Here is a 17,358-nt window from a genome sequence, read left to right as displayed (position 1 = left end):
CACATTCAATACAACCAAGCACACTTCTTCACAACGGCAGATTGCACCAGCAGTATTTGAGAGTAAATTGCAATTGGTTTGATATTTTGCAATGAATGCAATGACATTAAGACATTTTAAAAAAAGTCAAAAGCCCAAAAAGTTTAGAAGTATCCAAATAGTTTATAGGATCACTGTTGGTTCTTATTAAAAACATAGTGTGTACAATTAGCTCAGGGTCCTTTGTCTGTTACATATATTCCTTTATTAGATGTGTAAAAATGGCTTGTACATACATCAGCTCTTCTTTGTGCGTCATTGACAATAGCACATTTCTATATACATACACTATGGCCTCTCAGTTGCTACTTAACACAGTTCTTTCTTTCACATTTCTTCTTTCATTCCAGTTAAACCGTTCCTCTCTTCCAGTAGATGTCATCTACATACACACATCTGGTTAAAATCTGCTCCTGTCCTCCAGCAAAGTATCGGTTTCTCCCAGGCCTGTGTGCCATTATCCTGTAGCGTTACATCATTTCCTGAGCATGCCCACTGAGTTTCAACCCAGGGACTATAGCCAGCGGAGATCTGCTTATGGGTAAAGGTAAATGGGTTCATTCTCTCGCATAGCTCAGCAAATATAGCAGCTGTTTAGTGAAAATATCGTAAAAAAAGACAAACATCTTAAGTTTTGTGTTTGGTGAACACTGTGTTTGGTTGCATTGTCACAGGATGGCTTGAATCCACTTTTCCAAGACCAGTTCTTGCCATTGACTACTTGAAATCAATTCAAATCTTGAAATTACACTTTTTCGTGGTTCAATATTTACACATCTGTGAGACAAATATGAATTCTCTCAATAAACTCGACAAAACAACAACTCTTAAATCTCATATATATGCACCTCTACTTTCTTTTTTTCATTCAGTGCACACGCTAAATTCTAGTTTTGTTGAGTTCAGAGTTAAACAGGAAATGTTTCATATTCCTGCTCGTCTCTAACACATATACATAGTCCTGGCATATTGTGTTGTTTTGGTCCCGCATGTGACTCCTGAAGGTTTAGTGATATTCGCCCAAAAGTAAGCGTGACACATTTTCGAACACCAAGAAGGTGATGCAGCACGCTGGAATGACTCGCACCAAGTTGGGGATCATCCCTTTGTAAAAGCCCTCGATCCCCTCGTTGCTAGAGAGAGACAAACACAAACATGTTTTGCTAAATCCCTTGTATTTATTTAAAATGATCAATTGATATTATTATTGTTATTAGAAATGACATATAAAAATAGTTCTATGCCAAATCAAAGTCATATTATACATATGCATAGTATACACATTAAGATGTGTATTCTCACATGTACTCAAGCTGTAAGAAAAATATCATTTTAATTTAATGATTACACCACATGACATTTTTGGAGTCAATAAATGTTCTTTTTCAAAATTAGAAGAAACCAAAATGAATACATTTCTATGAACTTGGCACATGTATTTTAAACTAGATTTAAAAAAAGATTTTCTCATACTTTATTTACTTTATCGTCTTTATCATGGATACTCTTAAAAATCACTGACTTTTAGAAATCACTGTCAACAAAGTATTAATCTAGCACAAAAAAAGAATGAGACATATACACTACCATCCAAAAGATTTTTGTTTTAAGAGAAATTAATACTTTTATTCAGGAATGATGCATTAAATTCACCAAAAGTGACAGTAAAGACACTTATAATGTTAAAAAAAATCTATTTCAAATATATCTTTTAAACTTTCAATTTATCAATGAAAGGTTTTTTTTATTTTTTTATTTTTTTTATTATAGTAATATTTCACAGTCTTATTATTATTATTACTTTTTTTTACTGTTTTTGTGATCAAATAAATGCAGCCTTGGTGAGCATAAGAGACTTCTTTCAAAAACATTAAAAAAAATCTTACTGAACCCAAACTTTGAATGGTACTATACAGTGAGGAAAATAAGTATTTGAACACCATGCTATTTTGCAAGTTCTCCCACTTAGAAATCATGGAGGGGTCTGAAATTGTCATCGTAGGTGCATGTCCACTGTGAGAGACATAATCTAAAAAAAAAAAATCCAGAAATCACAATATATATTTGAACACCTGTCTATCAGCTAGAATTCTGACCCTCAAAGACCTGTTAGTCTGCCTTTAAAATGTCCACCTCCATTCCATTTATTATCCTAAATTAGATGCACCTGTTTGAGGTCGTTAGCTGCATAAAGACACCTGTCCACCCCATACAATCAGTAAGAATCCAACTACTAACATGGCCAAGACCAAAGAGCTGTCCAAAGACACTAGAGACAAAATTGTACACCTCCACAAGGCTGGAAAGGGCTACGGGGAAATTGCCAAGCAGCTTGGTGAAAAAAGGTCCACTGTTGGAGCAATCATTAGAAAATGGAAGAAGCTAAACATGACTGTCAATCTCCCTCGGACTGGGGCTCCATGCAAGATCTCACCTCATGGGGTCTCAATGATCCTAAGAAAGGTGAGAAATCAGCCCAGAACTACACGGGAGGAGCTGGTCAATGACCTGAAAAGAGCTGGGACCACCGTTTCCAAGGTTACTGTTGGTAATACACTAAGACGTCATGGTTTGAAATCATGCATGGCACGGAAGGTTCCCCTGCTTAAACCAGCACATGTCAAGGCCCGTCTTAAGTTTGCCAATGACCATTTGGATGATCCAGAGGAGTCATGGGAGAAAGTCATGTGGTCAGATGAGACCAAAATAGAACTTTTTGGTCATAATTCCACTAAACGTGTTTGGAGGAAGAAGAATGATGAGTACCATCCCAAGAACACCATCCCTACTGTGAAGCATGGGGGTGGTAGCATCATGCTTTGGGGGTGTTTTTCTGCACATGGGACAGGGCGACTGCACTGTATTAAGGAGAGGATGACCGGGGCCATGTATTGCGAGATTTTGGGGAACAACCTCCTTCCCTCAGTTAGAGCATTGAAGATGGGTCGAGGCTGGGTCTTCCAACATGACAATGACCCGAAGCACACAGCCAGGATAACCAAGGAGTTGCTCTGTAAGAAGCATATCAAGGTTCTGGCGTGGCCTAGCCAGTCTCCAGACCTAAACCCAATAGAGAATCTTTGGAGGGAGCTCAAACTCCGTGTTTCTCAGCGACAGCCCAGAAACCTGACTGATCTAGAGAAGATCTGTGTGGAGGAGTGGGCCAAAATCCCTCCTGCAGTGTGTGCAAACCTGGTGAAAAACTACAGGAAACGTTTGACCTCTGTAATTGCAAACAAAGGCTACTGTACCAAATATTAACATTGATTTTCTCAGGTGTTCAAATACTTATTTGCAGCTGTATCATACAAATAAATAGTTCATATATCTAGTTCAAAAAATCATATATTGTGATTTCTGGATTATTTATTTTTTTAGATTATGTCTCTCACAGTGGACATGCACCTACGATGACAATTTCAGACCCCTCCATGATTTCTAAGTGGGAGAACTTGCAAAATAGCAGGGTGTTCAAATACTTATTTTCCTCACTGTAGATAAATATATTTTTTTTAACCCTACTTTATTTAATAATGGAGAGTCAAAAACATGTCAACATGTCAAAACAATGTATTAAACATTTAATTAAATTCGTCATTATGTCTATATTGAATATAAATGGGGTTAATGGCATTAATAATTGCTTTATAAGTACTAATAAATAGCCAATATCCAAGTAATATGTATACAAATAAGCAACTAGTTAATAGTGAGAATTGGACCCTAAACTAAAGTGAAACCTCATGAAGGACTGGAACATTTCGATTTATTGGTCAAAAACAGTGGGCATACATGATACTGTACAGTACAATTTCAGTCATATGCTTATCCTTTCAAAATTAGGCCATACTTGGCCAAAATAAGCTGCAAATTCTACCAGAGGTATTGAAAAAGTGGTAACACTTTACAATAAGGTTCATTAGTTAACATTAGTTAACTACCTTAGTTAACATGAACAAAGAATGAACAATACTTCTACAGCATTTATTATTATTATTTGTTAGCATTAGTTAATACACCGTGAACTAACATGAACAAACAATGAACAGCTGGATTTTTATTAACTAACATTAACAAAGATTAATAAATACTGTAATGTATTGCTCATTGTTAGTTCATGTTAGTTAATACATCAACTAATGTTAACTAATGAACCTTATTGTAAAGTGTTACCAAAAATGTTTTAAAATATAGAAGTCATGCTGTGCTGTCCCTCCTCCTATCCTGAAAACATAAGGCTGATTTAATTTCCTCATCAGCAGGGATTCAAATGAATTGTGAAAGATTTTTTTCAGAATGAATTGATCCAATTTAATTTAATTTTATGTTACATGTTTTTTTCTGAGATGAGGCAGGGCATATTGGTAAAGGCAATCTCTAAATGCTCTGTGATGGAGTTTGAAGAGCGTTTATGTGCCATGTGATTTCATACCTCCATGTTCTCCTGATGACATCCACGATTCCACTGTAGTTGTTGTGCTGGTCCTGCAGGCGAGCGCGCACCACCTGATATGGGTAGGTCACTGCTACAGCAAATATTTTGGAAATGGCTGCCATGGTGATGTATTCCAGTGGAGACTGAAGCAGAGACAGACAGGAAGGAGAGACTGACTCACATCCATGAAACAAAGATCATTACTGGTTCCAGTTCACATAAACCTCTCTTTTTAAAGGTTACAATACAGTCAAAAGCCACATAATCGTGCGGGTCATTCTTTGTATTTGGTGCCTTTTTGCCTTATAAAATGAATGAATTTATAGTTCAAGACACTGGTGGAGCTCAAGAGTTTGGGATTTTATTAGCCGTTATTATTCTAAAAAGATTTCCAGGTCTGAAAATGTTACATTTTATACGTTATATATTTAAACCTGAAAAAGTCATGGAAATATATATAATGTATATTTTGTTTGACTCAAAAATATTTAAATCAGCTATAAATTGCTTTAGCAATATTTATAACATTCATTTATAATATGTTTTTATTTCTAGTTATCATGAAGGACTGGACCATTTCAATTTATTGGTCAAAAACGGCGTGTGTACATAATGCACTGTACAATTTACAGTCGTATGACCCTTTCCTGTCGAAATTGGGCAGTACTTACAAACAAAATCTACCACAGGTATAGAAAAACAAAGATTTGAGATATGAAAGTCATGCAATGCTGTTCCTCTTAGTGTATCCTGAAAACATAAGGCTGGTTTTATTTCCTCACCAGCAGGGATTCAGACGGCATCTTCTTATATATGTTCTGCTCTCTTTTTAGCCATTCATAGGTCATAAACTGCAATGCAGCATGGGAAGTCCCCACCAGCCCAGGCACAAAACCCTGCAGTGGCAGAACAACAAAATGAGGCTCACAAACATAAAAAACCACAATCACACAGTTCCCTCATAGTTTAAGAGCAACTAAACTAGACTAGAATTAAACTAGAGTGAACTTCACTTCAATATGTAATAATGTTAGGACAATTTGGCGTGTCTCACAAAGATTTTAGCATATACTGTATTTAGGGCTAACTTGAACCACCGATTAAGAGCTGTATCAATCCTTCAAATATAGTTCAATCACACTCTCTTGTGGCCCTACAAAGAACTACAATGTTAGAGAGTAACAGGATGGATCACTCCACTATTTTAAAGTCAACATGAAACTCATTTAAGTCCATAATGTGACTATATCAGAGTAAACATGATATTCAATAAAATAGGGGACCAAGTTATTAAACAAACACTAAGAAAAAAACGTTTTTCTTTGCACATGAAAAAGAAGTGCGCTGAATTGTATTGAATGCACACTTCAAGCGCTTCAAAACGTATAATTTAAAAACTGGACTTGCAGATAATATAATATTAATGAAATAAAAGGCCACTTAAGTGTACTTAAAGAGAGTGCACTTTCATGACTGTTTTCCTAACACACTTAAGTAGACACCCATGCTAAAGTTGACTAAAAAGAGGAATAAAAAAATCATCTTTTGGAAATTGAACTTAATGCCTTCACCATACCTAGAGATTGGCATGGTTTTAGGTCAGTTAGCCTAATAGCTGGTTTGATTTGCATTGAGAGATGATCTTATGGAAAGTACTCCATGCCAATCTCTAGGTATGGTGAAGGCTATGTGATGATGTGGGGCTATTTTAATTCCAAAGGCCAAGGGAACTTTATCAGGATGCATAGTATCCTGGATCCATGAAGTAACTGGCCTATAAAAATAAAAATCTGCCTGCCTCTATGGGAATTTAACATAGGGGTGTCCAGACTTATGCACCCTGTATTTTAAGGAAGAACATTTATTTATTTACGATACATTATTCATTCACGAAGAAAATTGGTGTCCTTAAAGGTTGGATTTTTCCTAATTTTTTTAATTAAGGCATTAAGTTCAATTTCCAAAAGATGATTTTTTATTCCTCTTTTTAGTCAACTTTAGCATGGGTGTCTAAACTTATGCATAGCACTGTACATATAACAAGTCTTTGTATTAATGTCAAATTAAAAGTTTTACTTAAAAGTACATTATAAATCATTATGATTTAATATTTTTGCCGTGCTTTAAAGTACACTTATTTTGATGTGTTGACTAACATACTAAAGCACATGTAAAATACTTGATTATAATTTTAACTGCAGAGTGTAATTCAAAATTTAATTTAAAGTTACTGTATTTTAAATGTACTAAATTGCAACCTCATCATCACAAAAGTATTATTACAAATGTATTTGAAAACATATGATACACGTTTCAGTAACACTTTATTTTGAGGAGACGTAGTTACACGTTACTACATGTACTATAGTAATAAATTGTGGATAATTACAAATAACTAACCCTAAACTAAACACTAACTGTAACTCTATAGTAAGTACATGTAGTTATTTAATATTACTCAGTACTTATTTGAATAAGTACAATGTAACTAAGTAACCTTAAAATAAAGTGTAACCCAAGTTTCAATACAAATGATGCTAAAGTATCTTTTAATTTAAATGCGTGTCACTACATTCGGCAGCACACTTTAACCATCACTTCTTTTTGGCTACTTTTACTGAGTATCTAAGATATTAGCAACTTTTACTCTCTACTTGATTATATTTTTTAATAAGTATATGTGAAGAGTTCAGATGCAAAAGCCTCTAAGTGCCATCTGAAATTTTCTTCTAGAATGATCATTTTTATCAAGCTTGTATATTTAAGTTGTTATTTAACTTAAATGGCAATGAAAATGACCTATTAATTGTCATTTAAGTGAAATTACTGAACTTAAATATACGATCTTGATAAAAATGATCATTCTAGAAGAAAATTTCAGATGGCACTTAGAGGTTTTTGCATCTGAACTCTTCATGTACTCTTTACTCCAATACATTTGTGATGAGGAATGCAATTACTTGTTATATTTTACAGTTTATTTCTGCTAAAAAAGAAGTGATATAGCCATACACAGGGCATTGAAGATACTATATCTTGTGCATAGTTGTGTTTTATAAATGAGATGAGGACGTGCCTGCAGCCGGCGATGAGGCCAAAACCAGTGTCCAGTGCAAGTAGGCTTTTGACATTATTTTATTTATCCGTTATATTGAAGAGACCTTTTTGAAGGATGTTGGTTTACTTATTCTCTTTTTGAGCACTTGAGCTTGACTGAGATTGAGTGTTTGTAGATGCTTAAGAGGCTGTTGTGTCAACCTTGATTTATTGCAATTTTGAGGTTTCACAGACAGGGCTTAGACTAAGCCAGGATTAGGCCTTAGTTCAATTAGGACATTTAAGTAGCTTTTATAAACATCCCTTAGAAACAAAATATTACTGGTGTGCATCTTGTGACAAAACAATGGCACTGACTTATTTTAAGATACGTCAGTGCATGTTGCTTTCAAACAACTCAAACATGCATTTTAGTCTGGGACTAGGCTTAAGCTTTGTCTGTAAAACCGGGTGTAAGACTTTTACTTAAAGGGATAGTTCGCCCAAAAAAGAAAATTCTGTCATAATTTACTCACCCTCAAGTTGTTTCAAACCTGTATGAATTTCTTTTTTCTACTGAACACAAAAGAAGATATTTTGAAAAATGTCGGTAACCAAACAGTTGATGGACCCCATTGACTTCCATAGTAGGAAAAAAAAATACTATGGAAGTCAATGGGGTCCATCAACTGTTTGGTTACCAACATTTTTCAAAATATCTTCTTTTGTGTTCAGCAGAAAAAAGAAATTCATACAGGTTTGAAACAACTTGAGGGTGAGTAAATGATGACATAATTTTCATTTTTGGGCGAACTATCCCTTTAAGTCGTATTGGAATTGGTGACTTGTAACTTGTAACGGAGTTATTTTCAGTATTTTTTAGTATCTGTACTTTTACTCAAGTATGGTTTTCAGGTACTCTTTACACCTCTGGTTTAAGACAGTAACATTTTGATTTCATGTTGACTTTAATCTTGAGATTAGCACACATGAAAGCTCTATTACACCTGTAACAGGATCTCAGGTTAGTTTAAAATCTGTAGATGTACCCTGTATAGTCCTGGGATACCCTCGTGACGGTATATTTTCACGAGGGCGTCCATCATTCCCTTGTACTGCTTCCGTGACGGGTCTGCATTGTACTGCAGCACCAGCCGGGTCTTTGTCACCCAGACCGGGTTGGTGAGGCAAAGCGTCAGAATGCCTGGAAACATGGAACAGGGGACCTTCACACCAACATTTAACGAAGTCATTCGTTGTTAGTGCTCTGTATGAGATCTTTTTACGTGTAAAAGAGACCAATCAGAATAATAATTCAGACCCGTATTATTTTATGCAGGCTGAGGTTGATTTAGAATGTGTTTTGGTAATATTGTGAAAGTTGAAGTGTGCTAACTTCCTATTAGTTAGTGATAACATTGTATTGTACTGATATTGTAGGACTATTTTCTCCCTCAATACTCTTTGGTGTGCAATGGGGAAAAGAATGATTGTTTCACTTCCTGAGCCGAGACCACAGTTTTGCTGCCTCTCTATTTTCCACATTTTTTTTTGTCAGTTTCAACATATCCACATAGAAAACAGTTTTGAGGTTGGTCATTCCTGTTATGTAATATATTTTCATATCCCCATTATGTGTATCTTAATATACAGGATCAAATATTAAAGCCCATTCCAACCTTCAAGTAAAAACTAATTGTGAGTCAAGATAATTATAAGGCAAGTTTAAAATAGGAAATAAAATCACATTAAGAGATATAAAGTCCCAATTACAAGATATAAAGTCCCAACTACAAGATACAAAGTTGCAATTACCTGAAATAAAGTTGCAATTACTGTTTTTTAATCTGAGGCCGAAACAGGTTTCCCTACAATTAATTCAACATACAGTTTAACTTTAAAGGAAAGTCGCTAAGACACACTTTACAGACGATATGAAGGCTTTGAAGATTTATCTGAAACAGCATTATTTTCAGTAAAATTGCTCATGTGGCAAAACTGACTGCATATTATTCTTGCATGGGCTGGAATGAACTGTGGCATTGCAAAGCATTTTTACCATATTTCTTCAAAGAAATCAAATGCCGCATTAATGTGATTAAAATCTGCAGAGACTGCAAATCAGAATCAAGGCCAATTCTTCAGTCAACTGAAAACAGAGAAGTCTCAACTGAAAGCTGATAACGTTAGTGTGAGTGAAGAGAACGTAGTTTACTATGCTACTCTGAACTCTTAAGTTACTATTTCCTCTGCTGTTCCCTGAATCAATACGTGATTTAATTAATGTTAAGTTTAAGTTAGTGACCTGGCAACAACACTTTACCATACTTGAGGATAATTTTTGTAAAACTGGGTTTAAAACCATCCAAACACACATTCATAATTATATGAATTATATTTAATTATAACTAACGTTAAATGTTTGGGGTTGGTAAGATTTTTTTAAACGATTTTTGATAGAAGTCTCTAATGCTCACCAAGGCTGCATTTATTAATAATAAATAATAATAATAAAAAAACACTATGCAGCCTAGCACATAACATGTGGACAAAAAAATATTTATACTGTGACCAGGAATTAATAATTTGTTCACTCGTTTTAATTAAATTATTAATAACTACTAATAATTATTAAATTACTAATATATGTCAGTACAAATGTTCAAAATATTAGCATTTATTTGAAATACAAATCTTTTGTAACATCATCAATGCCTTTACTGTCAATTTAATGCATCCTTGCTGAATAAAAGTGTTAAGTATTGATTTTTTTTCAAAACAACAACAAAAGCTTACTCACCCCAAACGGTTTAATTGCAACTAAGCAACATTTGCTTAGGTAGGATTGGTCAAGCACGTTTTTCAAGGCAGAGCTTAGCAAAGGGTAAATTAAGAAATATTAATTTCTTCTTAATATTTTCCCTTTCTCTAAAGTTTTTGGGAATATTGTTTTAAGTTGGCTATTAATGTACACTCACCTAAAGGATTATTAGGAACACCATACTAATACTGTGTTTGACCCCCTTTCGCCTTTAGAACTGCCTTAATTCTACGTGGCATTGATTCAACAAGGTGCTGAAAGCATTCTTTAGAAATGTTGGCCCATATTGACAGGATAGCATCTTGCAGTTGATGGAGATTTGTGGGATGCACATCCAGGGCACGAAGCTCCCGTTCCACCACATCCCAAAGATGCTCTATTGGGTTGAGATCTGGTGACTGTGGGGGCCATTTTAGTACAGTGAACTCATTGTCATGTTCAAGAAACCAATTTGAAATGATTCGAGCTTTGTGGCATGGTGCATTATCCTGCTGGAAGTAGCCATCAGAGGATGGGTACATGGTGGTCATAAAGGGATGGACATGGTCAGAAACAATACTCAGGTAGGCCGTGGCATTTAAACGATGCCCAATTGGCACTAAGGGGCCTAAAGTGTGCCAAGAAAACATCCCCACACCATTACACCACCACCACCAGCCTGCACAGTGGTAATAAGGCATGATGGATCCATGTTCTCATTCTGTTTACGCCAAATTCTGACTCTACCATCTGAATGTCTCAACAGAAATCGAGACTCATCAGACCAGGCAACATTTTTCCAGTCTTCAACTGTCCAATTTTGGTGAGCTCGTGCAAATTGTAGCCTCTTTTTCCTATTTGTAGTGGAGATGAGTGGTACCCGGTGGGGTCTTCTGCTGTTGTAGCCCATCCGCCTCAAGGTTGTGTGTGTTGTGGCTTCGCAAATGCTTTGCTGCATACCTCGGTTGTAAAGAGTGGTTATTTCAGTCAAAGTTGCTCTTCTATCAGCTTGAATCAGTCGGCCCATTCTCCTCTGACCTCTAGCATCAACAAGGCATTTTCGCCCACAGGACTGCCGCATACTGGATGTTTTTCCCTTTTCACACCATTCTTTGTAAACCCTAGAAAAGGTTGTGAGTGAAAATCCCAGTAACTGAACAGATTGTGAAATACTCAGACCGGCCCGTCTGGCACAAACAACCATGCCACGCTCAAAATTGCTTAAATCACCTTTCTTTCCCATTCTGACATTCAGTTTGGAGTTCAGGAGATTGTCTTGACCAGGACCGCACCCCTAAATGCATTGAAGCAACTGCCATGTGATTGGTTGATTAGATAATTGCATTAATGAGAAATTGAACAGGTGTTCCTAATAATCCTTTAGGTGAGTGTATATGTCCACAATATGTTAGTATTTTGGAACATTTCCTTCCTTAATGACAACATCCTCGAGGAAGAAGTGGATTTAAAGATTTATGGTATTATCTGGTTTATGTCAATAAAATATTCCATCCTGTTAAAAATAAAAATGAAAACTGATCCACATTACCAAAAAACATTTTTTAAAAAGTGGTTAACACAATATCGAACTTGAAGTTATTTTGCATTAAAATGAACTTGATGCCCTCAGGAGATGTAAATGAGCAGTAGCAAATTACAGGTATTTCCATCCTGTTTGTTTTCTTATCATTGTGTAAAAATCAAGTTATAATTAAGAAAGTGTCTGGGTTTGATATATAGCCTGGTATATATTTTAATATACGGAGCATACTCATTTCACAGTTGGTAGTTACAGAGTGGAAGGCACAGCCAAAAGGAACGGGATATAACAGCCATAAAAGGAACGAGCCAGCTTGCACAGAAGAACACACAGTCTCCAAGGCCTCTGACATTCCAGTTGTTCCAGTCTCATAACTGAGCTACAGATTTAGCTGTGTTTAGTTTTGTCAAGCTCACAGGTGGCTCTTTTCTCATACTGACCCGCCTCCGCTGCAGACACCAGGTGTTCGCCAGCACTCAGCTCTGTTTGCCGTCCCTCCTGTGTGTACGCTTTAATAGCATTATAACTGTGGGAAGATGAAAAAGGACCACATTAAATTCCTGAGAGCCATAAAGCACATGGATATCTATTGTACAGTGCATTACAATGCTGTAAAATGAGCATCCTTTATATAATTGTTATTGAATCCCCATGGGGATTCATGGAAGAGGAATTTACTCCCTGTATGACTTGAGTAAATAATCACATCATTTAATTTTTATTTTTGGGTCCATGCTGCTGTATTTAAACCCCTGCTGGTGCCGTGACCTGGATGGGAGTGAGGTTTAGGGGGGTGAGTGTAACGGACATAGGCCAGTAAGAGCTGTGCGTGTAAACCTCACTCCCCTGATCTCAAGAGCCGCTCTAGCGACTGATACTAGAGGCTGCTGTCTTTAGCGCCCGCCTCCCATGCCTGAGACCCCTGTTCAAATCCAGCTCAGAGTGGGTTGAGTGGGACCGGCTAAATTTGGTACCGTGACCCGGATGGGAGTAAAGTTTAGGTGGGTGAGTGTAACTGACTAAGGCCAGTAAGAGCTGTGTGTGTAAACCTCACTCCCCTGATCTCAAGAGGCGCTCTAGCGAATGATGCTAGAGGCTGTGGTCTTTAGCGCCCACCTCCCACGCCGGAGACCCCGGTTCGAATCCCACTCGGAGATGGGCGAGTAGGACAGGTTACATTTGGTCCCGTGACCCAGATGGGAGTGAGGTTTAAGGGGGTGAGTGTAACAGACGTAGGCCAGTAAGAGCTGTGCATGTAAACCTGACTCCCCCGATCTCAAGAGGCGCTCTAGCGACTGATACAAGAGGCTGCGGTCTTTACGCCCGCCTCCAACGCCAGAGTAGGGCTGTCGCGGTGAAGGAATTTTCCTTGCTGTAATTTTGAGTGCCTCAATAGCGCGGTATTATCGCCATTTATTTATTTGGATTTATTTATATTTATTTGTTGCTATATAAATAAGTGTTACGATGTGTTTAGCATGCAGATTTTCAGTAACTAATGTAACCGAAACTAAACAGAGTCTCTGCGCATTGAAATGCTGTCACTCAGCACGCAGTACATTGTTACGGCAACGCATTGTCTTTGAGTGAGTCATTAAACCGTTCATTCAACGAACACGTTCAAAAACGCTGATTCATTAAAAGATAGATGTAATGAAACAAGGTATTAATTATTTTTAACTTTGAGCTCTACTTTTCAAGGCTCAGCTAACCAGCAATGCGTTGCATGGGTAACGCTGAAGCTGATGCTTCACTTAATAGAGACCAATGGCATTGATTCAATGTGTGACTCACTGAAATATATATATATATATATATATTTTTTCGGCTTCCTTGCGCTGTGGAATGCCGCTGACACCATTTATGATAAATACCCTTAACCGTTAAAAGGGCGATACGACAAATATTTCACTTTCCTTGGACACGGCAACCTTTTCACGAATATATATGACTTAACCTCAAAGACAGACGCAGGTAATCGCACGCGCTCAGTCGATCTCTCTCATTCACTGTCTGTTTAGGCTTAAGTGCAAATCCATGAAGCCTCTGTACAAATCACCATGATAAACAGTCTTGTTATCATTATTAACTTATTTAACATTCAATACACACAAAGTTCAAAACAAGAAGGGTATAGCCTTATGAAAAAAGAAAACACGTGAATATCGCGGTTGCTGCGGTTACTTGCATTCCTCCGTGGTTGGCTTGTCAGTAGCGTGGTACTACAATATTGCGGTTATCGCAACAGCCCTACACCAGAGACCCCGGTTGGAATCCCGCTCGGAGTGGGTTGAGTAGGACAGGTTACATTTGGTGCCGTGACCTGAATGGGAGTGAGGTTTAGGTGGATGAGTGTAACGGACATAGGCCATAAGAGCACATAAGAGCTGTGCGTGTAAACCTCACTCCCCTGATCTCAAGAGGCGCTCTAGTGACTGGTGCTGGAAACGGTCTTTAGTATCCTTGTTAGCGCGCCCGCCTCCCACACCAGAAGACCCTACTTTGAAGCCCCTCGGACCGGGCTGAGAAGGACCCGATTACACTGGATATAAGATTGTGCAGTTAAATCTTTTCAGATTTATTTTTATGGTCAGATCGCCTGATTTTACCTCCTGAGAAATATGACCTTGCTTAATTTTTCTTACACACCTTGACAGGAGAAAAGTTCCTCTTAATATTAGAGCGTACTTTTCAACTGATTTTGAAGGACAAAGAACAAATCAACAAGGCTCTTGCTACTTATATTTCAGTGTTGCTACCCATATAATGTTCTGGCATATGCACACTTTGTTTGCTAGAGATCCTGATCTGTAATTAGGTCAGATAACTTTGTGGAGTATCTTCATAACTCGTACAGTATCAACTGACAAAGCACTGTTGGCTGCTTCTTTTTTTGGCCTGTGAACCTGATGGCTTTTTTAAAAAAAGTTCACTTCTATTTTTATTTATTTTTTGGGGTGAAAATAAGTCAATATCAATGCCGTTTACACTACTGATCTAAAGTTTTGATTTGGATTTGAATTTTTTTTAAAAGGTTTTTAAAGCCTCTCATGCTCACCAAGGCAGCATTTATTTGATTAAAATACAGCAACACAGTAATCTTGTGAAATATTATTCAAATATAATATCAATATCCTGTGATGGCAAAGCAGAATTTTCAGCATCATTACTCCAGTCGTCTGTGTCACATGTTCTTTCAGAAATCCTTCTAATATGATGATTTGGATACCAGTGTTGAAAACAGTTTAATAATATTTTTGTGGAAAATGCAATATGTTTTTTCAGGATTCTTTGAGGAATAGAAAGTTTAAAACAACAGCATTTGAAATAGAAATCTTTTGTAGCATTATAAATATCTTTACTGTCACTCTGGATCCATTCAAAGCATCTTTGCTGAATAAAGGTACTAACTCCTTTTTTTTTTTTAAATGGTACTGACTCAAGCATTTGAATGGTAGTGAATACAGAAGTTAGAAGTAGATTTAAACAGGAAATTCCATTCTGTGCTTCCCTTTTAACACAACTTCGACTACTTACAAGAGGAAGTACAGGCCCCATGATGCCCCAGCCCCCCAGATGTTGGGGGTCACACCCTGATAGAGACCTCTAATTCCTTCCAGCTTCCAGATAGTCTTCATGCAGTGCACCATGCCATCGTATTGGGGTCGCATTTTCAAACCATCACTTACTGGAAAGAGTAAGAAACAGTGGGGGGGGATAACACACTCCCACTTCTGCTTCAATGTTATCTAAAAATATCCTCAAAAAGGCACTGAGGCCAGTGCAAAAGTACAACTACATGTGTTGTGGCCTCTGTGTTTGTTTTTCTAGTGTTTTGTCTCAAAACCTACTGAGCATGAGCATGCTTTTTTTGGGAGATTGTGAAACTGGATCAACAGCTCGTTTATTCCTATAATGTTTGTATAGTAACACTTTTTTGATGACAAGCACAACTGGGTTAAGTAACCATGAAATCAAAATTGACAATTCTTGTTTTGGAATACTGCAGTATTTATTATAAATAAATGATCTGTGCACATCATTTTTTTATTTTTTTTATTCATACGTCTCCATAATGTTTAATAAAAATAACTTCCCCTCCCTATTGCGACAACATCTCTTCTCTGACGTGTTTATCGATGTGGGGGCGGGACAACCTGCCACTCACATGAGATCACAGCAATAACAAACCAAAATGATCCAATCAATTCCCCATCCAAAATCTAGTCCCGCCCTGTATTTTTTCTTGTTAAGCTATTTCACTCAGATATATGGATCAATAGGGAAAAGTCTATCGCAAGTTCCATTTAATGCCAACTTAACATTCTAAATGTTTCATTCATTTATTAGAAATAATTGTAATAGTGATGGAACATTAATAATCTAATTTTAAAAGAATTAATTTTATTATTCAGTGAAAAAGCAAGTGCCTTGTTCTCTGTTCCTAAAACTTGTAGAAATAATAATGACCAAAAATGTACACATTTATATTACATTTCATCAATTAAATATATTATTTTCATTTACTGAATGTGCTCTGTTATAACATATAACCAGTTGTTGTGTCATTTTGTAATTTAATTAAAAAGCTTTTCTAGACAGTGTATTTTTTTCCAATAATGCATTCACCTAATGATGCCCTAACATGCTGTCTAGATAGGCAGCTCTATAGGTTTTGAGACACACTCTGCAATTTTATATAAGGAGAACGTACGTTACTTAACGTTACCTGCAAACCTGATTTTGATCAGATCCAGGGGGTGTAACACCATTGTGGAAATAACACCCCCACTGAGTCCAGCTGCAAGATTTTCGTATTTGATGTGTTTAGAGAGTCGCAGGAGGCTTGCTGTAATTGAAAAAGAAGAACCAGAGTCTGCAGCGACTGCAGCATTTCTCTGCCTGGAAATGGTAGCAGTCATGTTTGTTTACGTACTAAAGACGGACACCCTGCGTGCGCAAGAGGCAGTAAAAACAATGTACGTGCAGACAGCGACACACTAACCCCGTTATTAAAGAAAAAACGTCGTCAAGTAACCAATTCCCCTATTAAATTCAATAGCCACCGCTGGGCCATTACTGTGCGCTATCATTTCTTTCAACGTCTGACCTCCTCTCCTCTACACAGTGAGAGAAGGTAAATAACAGAGCGTGATGACGCATATAAATGGGCGGAGCAACACGCATCGCAGCAGCGGATCTCCATCACATGTCACATGACGTGATTCAAAGATCAGACCACTCCACAGGCTCTACAAATCTGTACATGTGTGCTTTGTTTTGAGATTAAGCGTGAGCGACTATATTTAACGACGACTTATTACACTATATTTATTACAACCTACTATTTATATGTTTATATGTAAATGTACTCTACATACGGTTTTGTATTTTATTCTAATACGACACCTATAGCCTAGTATAGGCTAAGTTACTCATAAATGAATGATTAATAAATGAAAACCAAAAACAAACAAATAAATCTGAAATAAAAATGTATGTTTCCTG

The 17,358-nt window shown here is 36.9% G+C and overlaps 1 protein-coding gene across 1 annotated transcript; it reads right to left on the bottom strand.

The window, feature by feature from the left end:
• Nucleotides 1-221: 221 nt before the first annotated feature.
• Nucleotides 222-16,996, bottom strand: slc25a32a (solute carrier family 25 member 32a). Its single transcript, XM_084130421.1, has 7 exons — nucleotides 16,580-16,996; nucleotides 15,388-15,538; nucleotides 12,291-12,376; nucleotides 8,560-8,714; nucleotides 5,257-5,370; nucleotides 4,472-4,617; nucleotides 222-1,172 (listed from the first exon to the last, which is right to left on the bottom strand). Exons 1-7 carry the CDS (start codon nucleotides 16,770-16,772, stop codon nucleotides 1,046-1,048), a joined length of 972 nt encoding a protein of 323 aa, XP_083986547.1. The 5' UTR covers nucleotides 16,773-16,996; the 3' UTR covers nucleotides 222-1,045.
• Nucleotides 16,997-17,358: the final 362 nt, after the last annotated feature.

Source organism: Abramis brama, assembly GCF_963993115.1.
Source record: "Abramis brama genome assembly, chromosome: 12".
Classification (NCBI taxonomy): domain Eukaryota; kingdom Metazoa; phylum Chordata; class Actinopteri; order Cypriniformes; family Leuciscidae; genus Abramis; species Abramis brama.
Note: the sequence above shows the minus strand (reverse complement) of the source record. Positions and strands in the feature narration are given on the sequence as shown.